Genomic DNA, 12,768 nt, shown 5'->3' with positions numbered 1-12,768 from the left:
CGAAAAGGAACAAACAAAAAGAACATTGAGAATTCTACCAAAAATATATGTATAAACCTTTCCTTGATGTATATTTAATCATAATAAAATATAACCATATGAATGAAACTGGAAGGAATCACATATTATAAAGAATGGAAACGTCGTAGAAGTGGGCATAGATAGAAATGGGTTGAGGCGTTCGCGTAAAAAAAACATGTTCTGAGGGGGTGTTGAGATAGGTGGCCTGCCCGCGACCCCCGCGACTCCCTAGGGTTCCCTCCCTCCCCCCGCCGCCGCCGTCGGCCGTCCCCTCCCCCCTCCCCCCTCCCCCTCCCGGATCTGCCCTGGGCCGCCTCCCCAGGAGGTGGCCGGGGCGGCGCAAGCCCCGCCCCTCTTCGGCCTCCCTCCTCCTCATTCCCTCCCTGCCGCCGCCGACGGCCGCCCCCGGCGCTTGGCCGGGTGGTGTTGGCGGGGGCGGCGGGACTGCCTGTCCCCGCGTGCGCACCTCCTTGCCCGGGGCATGGGGGCGGCGGCAGTGCTCCTCGGCTCGACGACGGTCCGGCGACCCGGCAGCAGTGGTCGGCGACGTGCGAGGTGGTGGTGTTGCCCCTTGGCGATGAGACGGCGTGGTGACGCAGGATGGCCGGTGGCGCGCCCTCGACCGAGATCTGGGCCCTGTGGGCCCCATCTGGATCCTAGCGGGCCGGCTCCCAGCGTGGCTTCATCGTCGTCTGTGTGGTGAGGAGGAGGAGCAGCTCGGGGGGGGGGGGCGGCGATGCCGAAGGCGCGCCTGCTGCAACGCGATGGCGGGAGCTTTACGGGCGTGGAGAGCCCGGTCGGGCCTGTGGGCCCACGGGCCTGGTATGCTCCTGCTATTGTGCCCGGTCGGCTACCGTCGTCGATGGTGGAGGTTGTACCCTCCCGCGTGCCGACGGTGTTGTGGCCCCTAGTCCCGGCTCCTATTCCCCGCTGTGCAGGCCTCACTTCATGGTGCCGTGGTGAGACGGCGTGGAGGCTTCTGGACCGTGGTGGCGTAAGATGGTGGTCGCTTTGGTGGCAGGCTCTAGAGCATCCGAGGTGAAGGTTGGGGTCGGGGGAAACCCCTGTCGGCCTGGCCGACACCGACGCGGCGACGCTTGTGGGTGCCGCCGGACCTTCCTGGAGGGCGTCGGGGGAAACCCTTCCTCTTGCCTCATCACGTACCGGGGGAAACCCTTGGCAGCAGCGCCGTCATCGTCGCGGTCCTTCTTGGAGGTGTTGATTGGTACAAGTGCTTTGGAGCCTTGGAGCTTGGTGGGAGATCTTCGGTGGGCGCAGTGGTCGTGAAGCGTCTTCGTTTCCGTTGATACGCCGTTGTCGGCATTTTTCTCTCTTGTTGTTTCTCTTTCGTTTCTTTTGGGTGTGATTGTGCTACTTCCGCCCCAGCACCTGCTGTTGACTGTATCGGTTGGTTGCTTTGTAATACAAAGCGGGGGGAAACCCTTTTTCGGCGGTAGAAATGGGTTGAAGGGATTTGAAATTACCCAGACAGAGTAAAATGCTTGGCTGACTGATTTGTGCAATCCTGCAATAGCAACCAATATTGGCTGACAGTAACACTATATTGTGAGCATTTTATTGTGGAAGACACTAAATATGCCCACTAAGACACTATTCCTGGTTTTGTCTAGTTAGTTGTTTCCATGCAAGTAAACTGAAAGGAATATAACTAAACACAAGACCAAAACACAGCTATGAGGATGATGGCATGATGTTACTAAAGTTGAACAGACCTTCATTATACTTTTCAACAACCAATTAACTATATTAATAAAATGAGACCATTCCAAAAGTGTGAGAAAGATCTACCAATACGTCAACATTAGTTTCCTCTATAAATATTTCCTTCACCTAATATCACAACGTTTTGACATGCAATTGGCAGTATTAGTTCAAGAGAAAATTCTTGGATTGAACTTACGGGGGTGAGTGGAAGACTGAGAGAAATAAAGCTTGGAAGGTTGTATGAAGAGGATTGTCTGGTTCCCTTGGAGGAGTGACATCAACGTCCAGAGGAGAAGAGAATCTATTGCACAATCTGAATAGTATTTTCAGTTACGAATAAGCATTCCTGAAGATTTCTTCATAGATATTATGATTATCCAACACAACATTCAGAAATGTAATCGGCGATATTGTACCTTCCACAGGGTCCACCATTTTCACATTGTGCCCTTCATCCTAGCAAATCCCAAACAGAAACATTTGTCACCATTCTGCTATTATCTCTCTCAATAGGTACACATTACTTTACAGGTTACAATATATCATCCACTTACAGATTTCAATCTATGATTTTCATTGCTCTGGACGGAGACATCATCCTCGAGCTGCAATATCTCGGACTGTATGGTTGTCACCCGCTCCAGGACCTCCGACATGCTTACGAAACGGACGAACCTGCAATAAAGAAGCATCCATGTAAAATGAATTGACATCACCGTCGGCGTGGGAAGCTGGTAAAGAGACACGAGACGGCTGACAGGTAGACGACGAACCTGCCCTTGGTGAACCAGGGTGTGCTGGCCTCTAGATCCGGCTAGATAAGGATTGTACGACCTCCATTGGGCATATGGTCTTGGGCGGCCTTGATGTGCGACACGAAGGGTTCAAGCAGTCCGGAGGCGATTCTCTTTCCTTCCTTTCTCCACCACAACCAAATACCCATTGTACAACACAAAAAGAGGGAGAAACAAAAACTTTCATTGTAACGTGTTGTTGTTCCTGCCACCACACAAACACACAAAAAGGAGTTGCAGATTGCATTAGGCTTTAGTAATCAACATGACGAAAATTCAGGATAAAAGGCGAGTGGAAGATTTGGAGGATGAACACGTGACTGTTGGAGGACGAACAAAGTGAAGGTCTGCCAATTGCAGTTTCTTCCTCCTCGTTACGCAAGCGTTCCCCACCTGACCCGCTGCTCGATCTGGGAGGAGTGGGAGCGACTATGCTGAGGAGAGGACCGACTCCGGGATCAAGGTTGCCGGTATGTGGGGACGGTGGCGGCGATGGCAGCGGCGGCGGTCGATGTGGGACTCGAGAGACGAGGGAATCTAGGGAGAAGAAGAAAGAGAGGAGGGTTTGTTTGGCTTGGGTATTTCGACGGTGGGCTTTGCGAGGACCCAAATTAACGAGAAGCCACCGATTTGGCTAGGGGAGTAGCTGCCCCAGGACAGTAGGCCCACTTAGTTGTTAATCACGAGAATGGGTAGTAATCGTATGGCTAGAAACGATCAGGACACATGATCTGACGGCCAAAATACAAGGATGCGTGAGAAGGCTGGGATGTGGTGCAGTTTTACTGTCCTTAATGAGGTGATGCCTCAGTAACCATTCCAGTAAGCTTGGGGGGAACTTATTACCCCACCAACACTAATTAGACATCATCCTCTTGGAACATGTCTACTCAAAACCAATCTCCTCCTCCCGTACGCCTCCCCCAAAATAGGAGATGTGCTTAATTAATTAAAAAAAAAGGTTACACACCAAAGTGCATAAATAATCACACTTCCATAAACAAGTTCACCACATTTCCATCCAGTAACAACTTTATTGCCTCGTTAGTTTGACACATTAGTAAACTTTAATTTAGCACTAGAACTACAAAAATAATAACAAGATGACACAAAAAAAAACCAATAACCTACTAGATGGTAGAAACACGTACTCAAGGGGAACTCCTGAGTGTGCTAACTGTACAACATTGTGGTTTTGCCCGCTATACCCACGACAAGCATTAAGGCCTACAAATCTGAACGTTAGCCAAACAAAAACATTTAAAATAGCCAAAAAAGGAATCAACATACACAGTTCTTAAAGATCAGAAGAAGGTTTTTCCTATCTAATACTCCCTCCGTTTCTAAATACAAGTATTTTTTAAAGAATTCACTATAGGACTACATATATACGAAGCAAAATGAATAAATTTATACTTTAAAGTATATTTATATACATCCACATGTAGATCCTAATGAAATCTTTAAAAAGACTTATATTTAGGAACGAAAGAAGTACATATTTTATATGCCCTGATTGCACCAGTGCCAAAAAATAAAGCCGGTCGTTAGGATTAGTCATGGAAAGAAGACTCACTAAATTTGTTTGTCATATCAGAATAAACAGAATTGTAACCATACAACTGCTCGTAAAAGAACCTGAAATCAGTGCAAGCAATGTGAAAATTATTCTGGGTGAAAAATGAGCATTGGCAATTACTGGTATAATACCATCACAAAGAGTGGCAGCTCCCAAGCCCAAGGATTGCAGCAACCTATAATACTTGATAAACTGGTACATGTTTCGATGGGGATGAATTTCAGTTATGTCCTTCATAAATACGAAGCTGAGTGGTGCCCACTGGTATAGTGTAATATTGTGTGCTCATCCCAAGTCTCGCAAGAAACAAGAAAGCATGTTTAAATGTGCAAGCAAATAGCGATCCAATCCGTGATTGGATGGTTAGGAGAATAATGTTATCTCCAACCCACCACATAGCGAACCAGTATATGAATGACATGAAAGTAAAGATTATTAGGCTTCGGTTTGACTGTTGGTGTAGAATCTCAATACAAGCCAAATAGCTAGAGTCAGATGATGTTTATTATTTTCCTTATTTTTCCAATTAGGAGTCCACAAGTTGATTCACGCATTTTTGGTTACTAGGCAATGGTACATACCTAATGGTTGGATCATCTTCAACAGGTGGTGTATCTTGGACACATAAAAAATAGTTTTACATCATCATCATCAAAAAATAAATTGTGCGTCACCTCAATTTTTTTTGCTCCAACATGTATTTTATATTCGGCACAAAAACATGAAAAATTTGCAAATTTAGATAAAACATGCAAATTTCAAACATAGTTCCGATACAAACTAAAAACATAGTTCTGATACAGACTTAAAAATAATTCTGATACAAAGACACTTCGACTACGAACTACTCCAGACTACTTAAAGATTGTCGCAGTCGATGTCGGAGCCCGACTTGTCATCTTCGATCTTCACCGAGTCCAAACTATCGACCATGACCACTGTTGAGGTGCCATCCTGGTCCTCCTCCTTCTGTACCTCCTTCTCCGTGTTGTTCCGCGATGCCCAAAACTCGTACTCCGCCTGCATGAGGTGCGGATTCTTTGCTGCAAACCTCCCCATCATTGCCTCATCCCACCGATGAGCTTAACACTGACCACGAACGGTCCGTGTCTTCCTCCTCTCTGCGATGGTCATCATCTCGATCGAATGATCGATGAACTCCGCGTCTTGATTGTCGATCTCAAGGAAGTCCAAATCCCACATTGGCCGGTTGAGGCGCCAACACACCTTGCCAAAGGTGCAGTTGACGATCACCCTCGTCCTACTTGTCGAGTCAATAGCACATACCCTCATGCTAACCGACCAGTCTCGCGCTCATGGACGCCATGAAAGCCGATGGAGCTCCTTGGGCGGCGACGCATCGTCGGCAACCGTAACGGGTGGAGAGAGGCTGGGGGAGGGGGGAAGGCCAGATCCGCGGTGGTACGGTTCCCGCAGACGGATTCAGTGGCAGCTTCGTGATGGATACACGGGAGGCGGGAGGATGCCAGATCTGCGGCGGCCACTACACGTGGGGGGAAGGAAGATTGCATGAAGTTTCACGCTGCTCGCGACATGTGGGTTATGGCGGTTTTTACGCCTCGACAGCTTGCTAGGTGATGCAAATATGCATTCCCTAGAGACGATTTTACATCAAACCTTAAAATCGGACTACATATGTTTATATATACATCATCCATTGAAGTTGGATTTCTGTGCACCATGATGCATAAAACACTTTTGTATTATGTTAGAGATGCTCGAGGATTGACGGAAAAAGTCCAAAACAAACCTTGAAGTGATAGACGAAAGCTAAATCAAACCCTGAACTTTGAATCCCTGAAATTGGCACTCTGAACTTGTAATCCCGGTCTATTTTGAACCCTAGGCCCGTTTGGCACACCGGGATTCTCGCAATACCACAATCCCGACCGGGATTCTGGCAATACCACAATCCCGACCGCGATAACCTGCTAGGCTGCACTCTTATAGACAGATATTGGACCGGCCCACTAACAAAAAAAACGAAGTTTAAAAAAAGTTCGCGCATTTTTAAAATTGTTCAGAAGTTAAAAATATTTATGTTTTCTATTTTTGTCACAATTTCTGTGTCTTTTTTGTTTCAAAAAAATGTTTGGTTTTTCAAATTCTATTTGTATTTTTAATTATATTCGTATTTTTAATTCAATTCATATTTTTAGTTCTATTCGTATTTTTAATTATATTCGTATTGGTCCAACATGCATTTTATAAATTTGTAGGAGCATAATCCTAGCGCCAAACATTCAACGTTTATTGTTCTTTATACCTCAAAATATATATATATCAATTTTATAAAATGTTTATTGTTATTTATAAAATATAAAATATTTATTTAGAAAAATATTACCATGTATTATTTTTTTGTAAGATGTACTTTTAAAATGTACATAATGTGTTGAAAAATATTGAAAGTTTATCAAAAAATATACATATGTGTTAAAAAATACATTGGATACTGAAAAAATATACACATGTGGAAAAGCAGAAAGAAAATGAAAAAACAAAAAAAAACAGAGCAGAGGGTGCGCGCGTGCGCAACTGCGCTAATGGGCCCGGCCCAATTCAGCAAATCCCGGCTAAGTTCTGTCAAGATTTAAAATAAAGATCAGTGAGTTTGGTGTGCCAATTTCAGGAATTCAAAGTTCAGGGTTTGATTTAGCTTTCCTCTATAACTTCAAGGTTTGTTTTGGACTTTTTCCGGATTAACGCAAAAGCCAAAACATATAACCCGAACCAACGAGACAGGCAAAAGGACAGACCCGAAAAACCCACCGAGCTCTGCCGATCCAGGGTCCAGGGGCACGGATGCGAATATTCCTGCGATCCCAGGAGGCGTTTCGAAAACGAGACCTCGGGAGCGCATTGGCTTGCGCAAGGGGTCCCGCCTCCGGTATAAAATTTACTCCTCCGGCATCGCCCCCGGATCTCCACTGAGCCAGCCACCACCACCACCAACACCCAAAAAAACACATCGACGATACAAACGACGCAGCCGCCCCTCGCCGGCGACGAGTGCCGGGCCATGGATTCCGACTACGGCGTGCCGCGCGAGCTCTCGGAGGTGCAGCAGAAGCGGACTCTCTACCAGCCCGAGCTTCCCCCCTGCCTCCAGGTATGCCCTGCACGCGCCACCCTCCCCATTACCACCGCCCCCCGCCCCCGCGTGTCAGATCTGCGGCGTGCCCGGCCGCGGGGCGCCAGATCCCGCATTGCTCCCCGGCCGGATCGCCCCCGTCGGCGCCTGGGCTTGCGGTTGGGTTGCCTCCGATGTGTTTCGGGGGCGTTAGGTGTAGCCGCGTAGGCGTGTCATCTGTCACTGATCTGACGCGACCGTCGCTTTCGGTTGGCGAGACCGGATCTGATTCGTGGCGGACGCTGCCTGGGGCGTGGTAATTGTGACCGCGAGCGTAGATGCCTCGGGTTGCCCGACTCGAGGCGGGACCGCAGTGCACGAGCATCTCAGAAAGTTCAGTTCAGTTGCCGTGTTTGTGCTTTTATTGGTGGTAGTGGAAGGTTGGAACTGGGATTGAAGTGATGGATTCTTCTCTAGGGTCCATGGTTTGTTTATGTTTAAGGTTGACTAGGCAATTGCTTTGAAATTTACCCTTTCTCCTGTTTGACATAGTGTTTGACTGGTGCCCTGATAGATGAATTCATGGTTGTGTGTGCATGCTCTGAGTTTTTAAGCATGTAAACTAGGGCTGTAGATGAATTCATGGTTGTGTGTGTGCTGTGGATGGCTCTGCTCGTGTTCTGAGTTTTTCCCCATGTAAACCAGGGCACTACTGTGAGGGTGGAGTATGGTGATGTGGCGATCGCTGCCGATCCTGCTGGCGCTCATGTGATCAGCCACGCGTTCCCCCATACATACGGGCAGCCACTGGCTCATTTCCTCAGGAAGGCGGCTAATGTCCCTGATGCTAAAGTCATATCAGAGCACCCTGCCGTCAGGTATTACTATATGCGCTGTATGTTTCGCATGCTGATAAGTAGCAAGTAGGTCACCATTTTTCCCATGATGATCTGGTGTTGTTAGAAATACTTACGAGAAAACAGAAGCATGAGTTTATTTTTGAGTTATCTTGCTCTGGCTCTGTGCTCGAGCACACACACAACCATCTGATTGTTTTGTTTTGGATGAAGGGTTGGTATTGTATTCTGTGGAAGGCAGTCCCCGGGAGGCCACAATGTCATCTGGGGACTCCATGAGGCCATCAAAGCTCACAACCTGAACAGCAAACTTATTGGTTTCCTTGGTGTGTAAATGCCTAATTTTACATTTTCCAGGTTACATGAATATATTGGTTGTGTTACAGTCACCAATGTTTTATTTTGAATTATTACATTTGTACTTTGGTGTCTTCTTTGTTTGCACCAAGTTGTATGATCAACCTAACATAGCATGAACACGTCATTCTAAAGGTTTAGTCATGAATACAGCAATACTTGAATGTTTCTCTGAACTTTACCGTGTCTAATTAATCAAATTAGCAACATGCAGCTATTCTTAGGACCTTCTTAGTAGAACCATTAGCAGCATGATGCACTGCAAGGTCTCTGTCAGATAATTCTTTTATGTCTGCTATCCAAAATATAAGAAACACTGATAAACAACTGCTGCAAAACAAAACTTTGCCCAGGGCCTTAATTCCACTTACCTGTAGCTGTATCCTTGCATATCCTGTTTCCCTACACATAATTGATATTTCAACTTATGTTTAGTACATTGAAATTATGTATACCTCTTAAATATCCATTCCATGGTTTTTGGTCGATACAGGAGGAACTGACGGTCTTCTTGCACAAAAAACTTTGGAGATCACAAATGAAGTTCTTTCTTCCTACAAAAACCAAGGTGGTTATGATATGCTTGGTCGGACTAAGGATCAAATCAGAACAACGGAGCAAGTCAATGGTGCAATGGCTACTTGCCAGGCTTTGAAGCTGGATGCTCTGGTAATAATCGGAGGTATGCTACGTGACATGGATCTTCCAGGATTTTAAGTACATTGTACATTTGTTTAAATCCTAAATCAGTGTTCTTTCTTTGAAGGTGTCACATCGAATACAGATGCAGCTCAACTTGCCGAGACTTTTGCTGAGGCAAAGTGCGCAACAAAGGTACTACTGATATCCTTGTTAACCAAATCTTCACCTTAATTCTGGATTCCTTGTGTCAAGTGCAAGTCTGTACTTTCTATATCTGTAAATGCTATTGACACATTTTTTATTGAATAGGTTGTAGGTGTCCCTGTAACTTTGAATGGGGACCTTAAGAACCAATTTGTTGAGACAACTGTTGGTTTCGATACCATATGCAAGGTAGGGACTGCTGAATTCAATTACTGTGTTGATACTTAAATTTATGATGGTCCCACTATCTCCATACATAGTGCATTATCTGATATCTTGTGGTTGCATCCGTGAGTTCACCTTTGAGTTTTGAGCTGTACAATTGTTTTCCCAGCTTGCAAGTTTCATTGTATTGCCATGCTATTTTTGTAGTTTTATTAATCCGTTTCATGATTTCTAGTGGTTCCCTGAACTTATGTACTGTTTTAACAGGTGAACTCACAACTTATAAGCAATATGTGCACTGATGCTCTATCTGCTGAGAAGGTAATATAACACAGCACATAGTAGATGTCATTCTATTTTGGCATACTTTCTTGTCATGGATATTTTTTAACCTAGACTGCTTCATTGTCATTGATTTATTTGGTTAATACCTGGAGACAAGAAATATCTGATAGAATAAGCTATGCTATTATATTCACATTTTACTTTACCCTACTTCTGTGGTCCACATATAGGGTGTACACAAGTTTGTCCTAGGCTATTTGCTCCATAGTGTAGCAGTATATGTCTTTTGGTTCTTCCTATGTATCCTGATTTTTTAGTTTCCTGTATGAAGCATGTTCAATATTTTTTTTAGTATTTGTATTAGGTAATACTTGCATTCCCTAGAAGGCTTTCTGCTCGTTTCTGTACAAGTTCAAATTACAAAATTAATCTGTTCTACCTTGTTGCTCTATTCTTTCCGGCAGTATTACTATTTCATCCGTATGATGGGAAGGAAGGCATCTCATGTGGCATTGGAGTGTGCTCTTCAATCACATCCAAACATGGTTTGAATATATTTATTTCACTTGTCCCTGCTTGTAATTGCAAAAATTCCTTAACTTTTTTATCCCGTATCATATTCTCAGGTTATCCTTGGTGAGGAGGTTGCTGCATCAAAACTCACAATTTTTGATATCACAAAGCAGATATGTGATGCAGTTCAGGCGAGAGCTGAAAAAGGTAATTCTGCTTTTGTTTTGTTTTGTCTACGAGTTGTGAGATGTTTCATGTAATTTTACCTTACCACTTGAATGGTCTAATTTATCAATGCTTTTGAATTATATTTTTCAGACAAGAATCATGGGGTTATACTTATTCCGGAGGGCCTTGTGGAGAGTATTCCTGAATTATATGCTCTTCTACAGGTATAACTATATACGTTGTATGTGTATGCACTTACATGTTCTATGTCTTGTATGATTACGGATTTAAGTCACATCCCGGCTAATGCAAGCGCAGAGCATCTTTTTGTTACGTAAGATAAGTATTGATTTACAATTTCACTGATGATAGCTGTTGACTGTAGGAAATTAATGGCCTCCACGGTAAAGGTGTTTCCGTTGAGAATATCTCTTCTCAGCTTTCACCTTGGGCATCTGCGCTGTTTGAGTTTTTGCCCCAATTCATTAGGCAGCAGGTATGCATTGTCTCAGTTAATTCATGGAATCCCACAATTAACATGAGGTTTCTGTTGTTCCAACATAGTTGTTTTTTCTAATGCAGCTGCTTCTCCGCCCTGAATCTGATGACTCAGCTCAACTTTCTCAGGTACTGTAACACATGAAATCATCTTTTGATCATTGGTCCAAAGTTGATATGTTTTCCTCTATCCTTTAATTTTGCTGATTTTAACATGTTCATCTGTGCAGATTGAAACCGAAAAGCTTCTAGCTCAATTGGTTGAGACCGAAATGAACAAACGTTTGGTATGCATTTTTTGTGGATTTGCTCGTAACTGCCAGTTTAATTGGATGCCCAGTTTTGATGCCACAAGCAATGGTTCTATGAGCTCATGATGTTCTCTTCTCATCTTGCAGAAGGAAGGAACTTACAAAGGAAAGAAGTTCAATGCAATTTGTCACTTCTTTGGCTACCAAGCTAGGGGTGCAATGCCATCGAAGTTTGACTGTGATTATGCCTATGCAAGTTCCAGCTCACCTTATTAATTTTGGCACAGCAGCCTGCTTTGTTGTTATTTATGTTCGAGCTGTTGATTGCAGGTTCTGGGACATGTGTGTTACCACATCTTGGCAGCTGGTTTGAACGGTTACATGGCTACTGTGACAAATCTTAAGAGTCCTCTAAACAAGTGGCGATGTGGTGCTGCTCCTATTTCGGTAATTTTGTCACTATCACTACGAAACCTTTTAGTTCATGTAACCAGTCCATTTTTACTAGTGTAGTAGTAGTGTGTAAAGGGAATGCGTAACTCACATCTGTTTTCATGTGATCAGTCCATGATGACCGTGAAGCGATGGTCACGTGGCCCTGCAACCACACAAATCGGGAAGCCAGCTGTGCATATGGCTAGCGTCGATTTGAGAGGGAAAGCATACGAGTAAGTATGGACTTTTGTTAATTTTATCGATCGAGGAGAAATGAGTCTTGGCTTAACGTCGTGCAAACACGGACTCTCCTGTTATACAGGATGTTGAGGCAGAATTCATCCAGCTGTCTGTTAGAAGACATCTACAGAAACCCTGGACCACTCCAATTTGAAGGACCAGGTGCGGATGCCAAGCCTATTTCACTGTGCGTCGAGGATCAAGACTACATGGGCAGGATCAAGAAATTGCAGGAATACTTGGAGAAGGTAGTTTTCATGAATCAATAAGATCTTAGCGAGAGACCGTAAAATGACGGCACCTCTCAGATAACGAGGTTCTGCTTCTTGACGTTTAACTCTTGTATCCGTGCAGGTGAAGAGCATAGTGAAGCCTGGGTGCTCGCAGGATGTTCTCAAGGCGGCGCTGAGTGCCATGTCTTCCGTGACGGAGACACTGGCTATCATGACTTCCTCCTCCACTGGCCAGCCCCCACTCTGAGGGTCAAGCACTTATGTGGGTTATGAATCTATTATGCGTTTCCCGATTCTCTTTTGCCCCATCTGACGGTTGGGATTAGAGACAGTGATATTGTGATCCCATGGTTTATTCTTTTCCTAGTTTTTGGGAGAGTTTTATTACGTATCATTTTTGGCTCTGATAGTGTATTGGGGTTTACTTTTGGCGGGGTTGAACTCTGAATAATTTGGATCAAACTGTCGGTTGTGATCTATTAATAATCTAAATTTTGAGAGGGTCCATCTCTAGTGCTCTCTTTGATTCATATAGGAGCAGCACAGGATCAGTTCAATTCTGACATAAAAATCCGTGAAAAGCTTTCGGGAATTCAGGAATGGTGCCACCGTGATCGTTGTTGTGTGGTCTTGCATAAAAGGGGTGCATTTTCAATACAGTTTGGGCCTCTTCAACGCGTATCAACAAACAACCGTGGAGACGTATG

The 12,768-nt window shown here is 44.5% G+C and overlaps 1 protein-coding gene across 1 annotated transcript; it reads left to right on the top strand.

Annotated features, from left to right (window-relative positions):
• The first annotated feature begins 7,054 nt into the window (after positions 1-7,054).
• LOC123401179 (pyrophosphate--fructose 6-phosphate 1-phosphotransferase subunit alpha-like) lies at positions 7,055-12,566 on the top strand. The gene is made up of 18 exons (XM_045094912.1): positions 7,055-7,252; positions 7,919-8,091; positions 8,284-8,396; positions 8,921-9,109; positions 9,194-9,261; positions 9,379-9,462; positions 9,706-9,759; positions 10,188-10,268; positions 10,350-10,443; positions 10,555-10,628; positions 10,790-10,900; positions 10,987-11,031; positions 11,133-11,189; positions 11,301-11,405; positions 11,484-11,600; positions 11,718-11,821; positions 11,911-12,076; positions 12,183-12,566. The coding sequence occupies exons 1-18, from the start codon at positions 7,163-7,165 to the stop codon at positions 12,306-12,308; spliced, it is 1,851 nt and encodes a 616-aa protein (XP_044950847.1). The 5' UTR covers positions 7,055-7,162; the 3' UTR covers positions 12,309-12,566.
• Positions 12,567-12,768: the final 202 nt, after the last annotated feature.

The sequence above is a fragment of the Hordeum vulgare genome, chromosome 6H (assembly GCF_904849725.1).
Source record: "Hordeum vulgare subsp. vulgare chromosome 6H, MorexV3_pseudomolecules_assembly, whole genome shotgun sequence".
Lineage (NCBI taxonomy): Eukaryota > Viridiplantae > Streptophyta > Magnoliopsida > Poales > Poaceae > Hordeum > Hordeum vulgare.
Note: the sequence above shows the minus strand (reverse complement) of the source record. Positions and strands in the feature narration are given on the sequence as shown.

Excerpts from the sequence above, each read along its gene's own strand:
- LOC123401179 (XM_045094912.1), top strand. The coding sequence starts at position 7,163 with ATGGATTCCGACTACGGCGTGCCGCGCGAGCTCTCGGAGGTGCAGCAG. Across the intron at positions 7,253-7,918 it reads AGCTTCCCCCCTGCCTCCAG|GGCACTACTGTGAGGGTGGA; the intron begins GTATGCCCTGCA and ends CATGTAAACCAG. Across the intron at positions 10,269-10,349 it reads TTCAATCACATCCAAACATG|GTTATCCTTGGTGAGGAGGT; the intron begins GTTTGAATATAT and ends TCATATTCTCAG.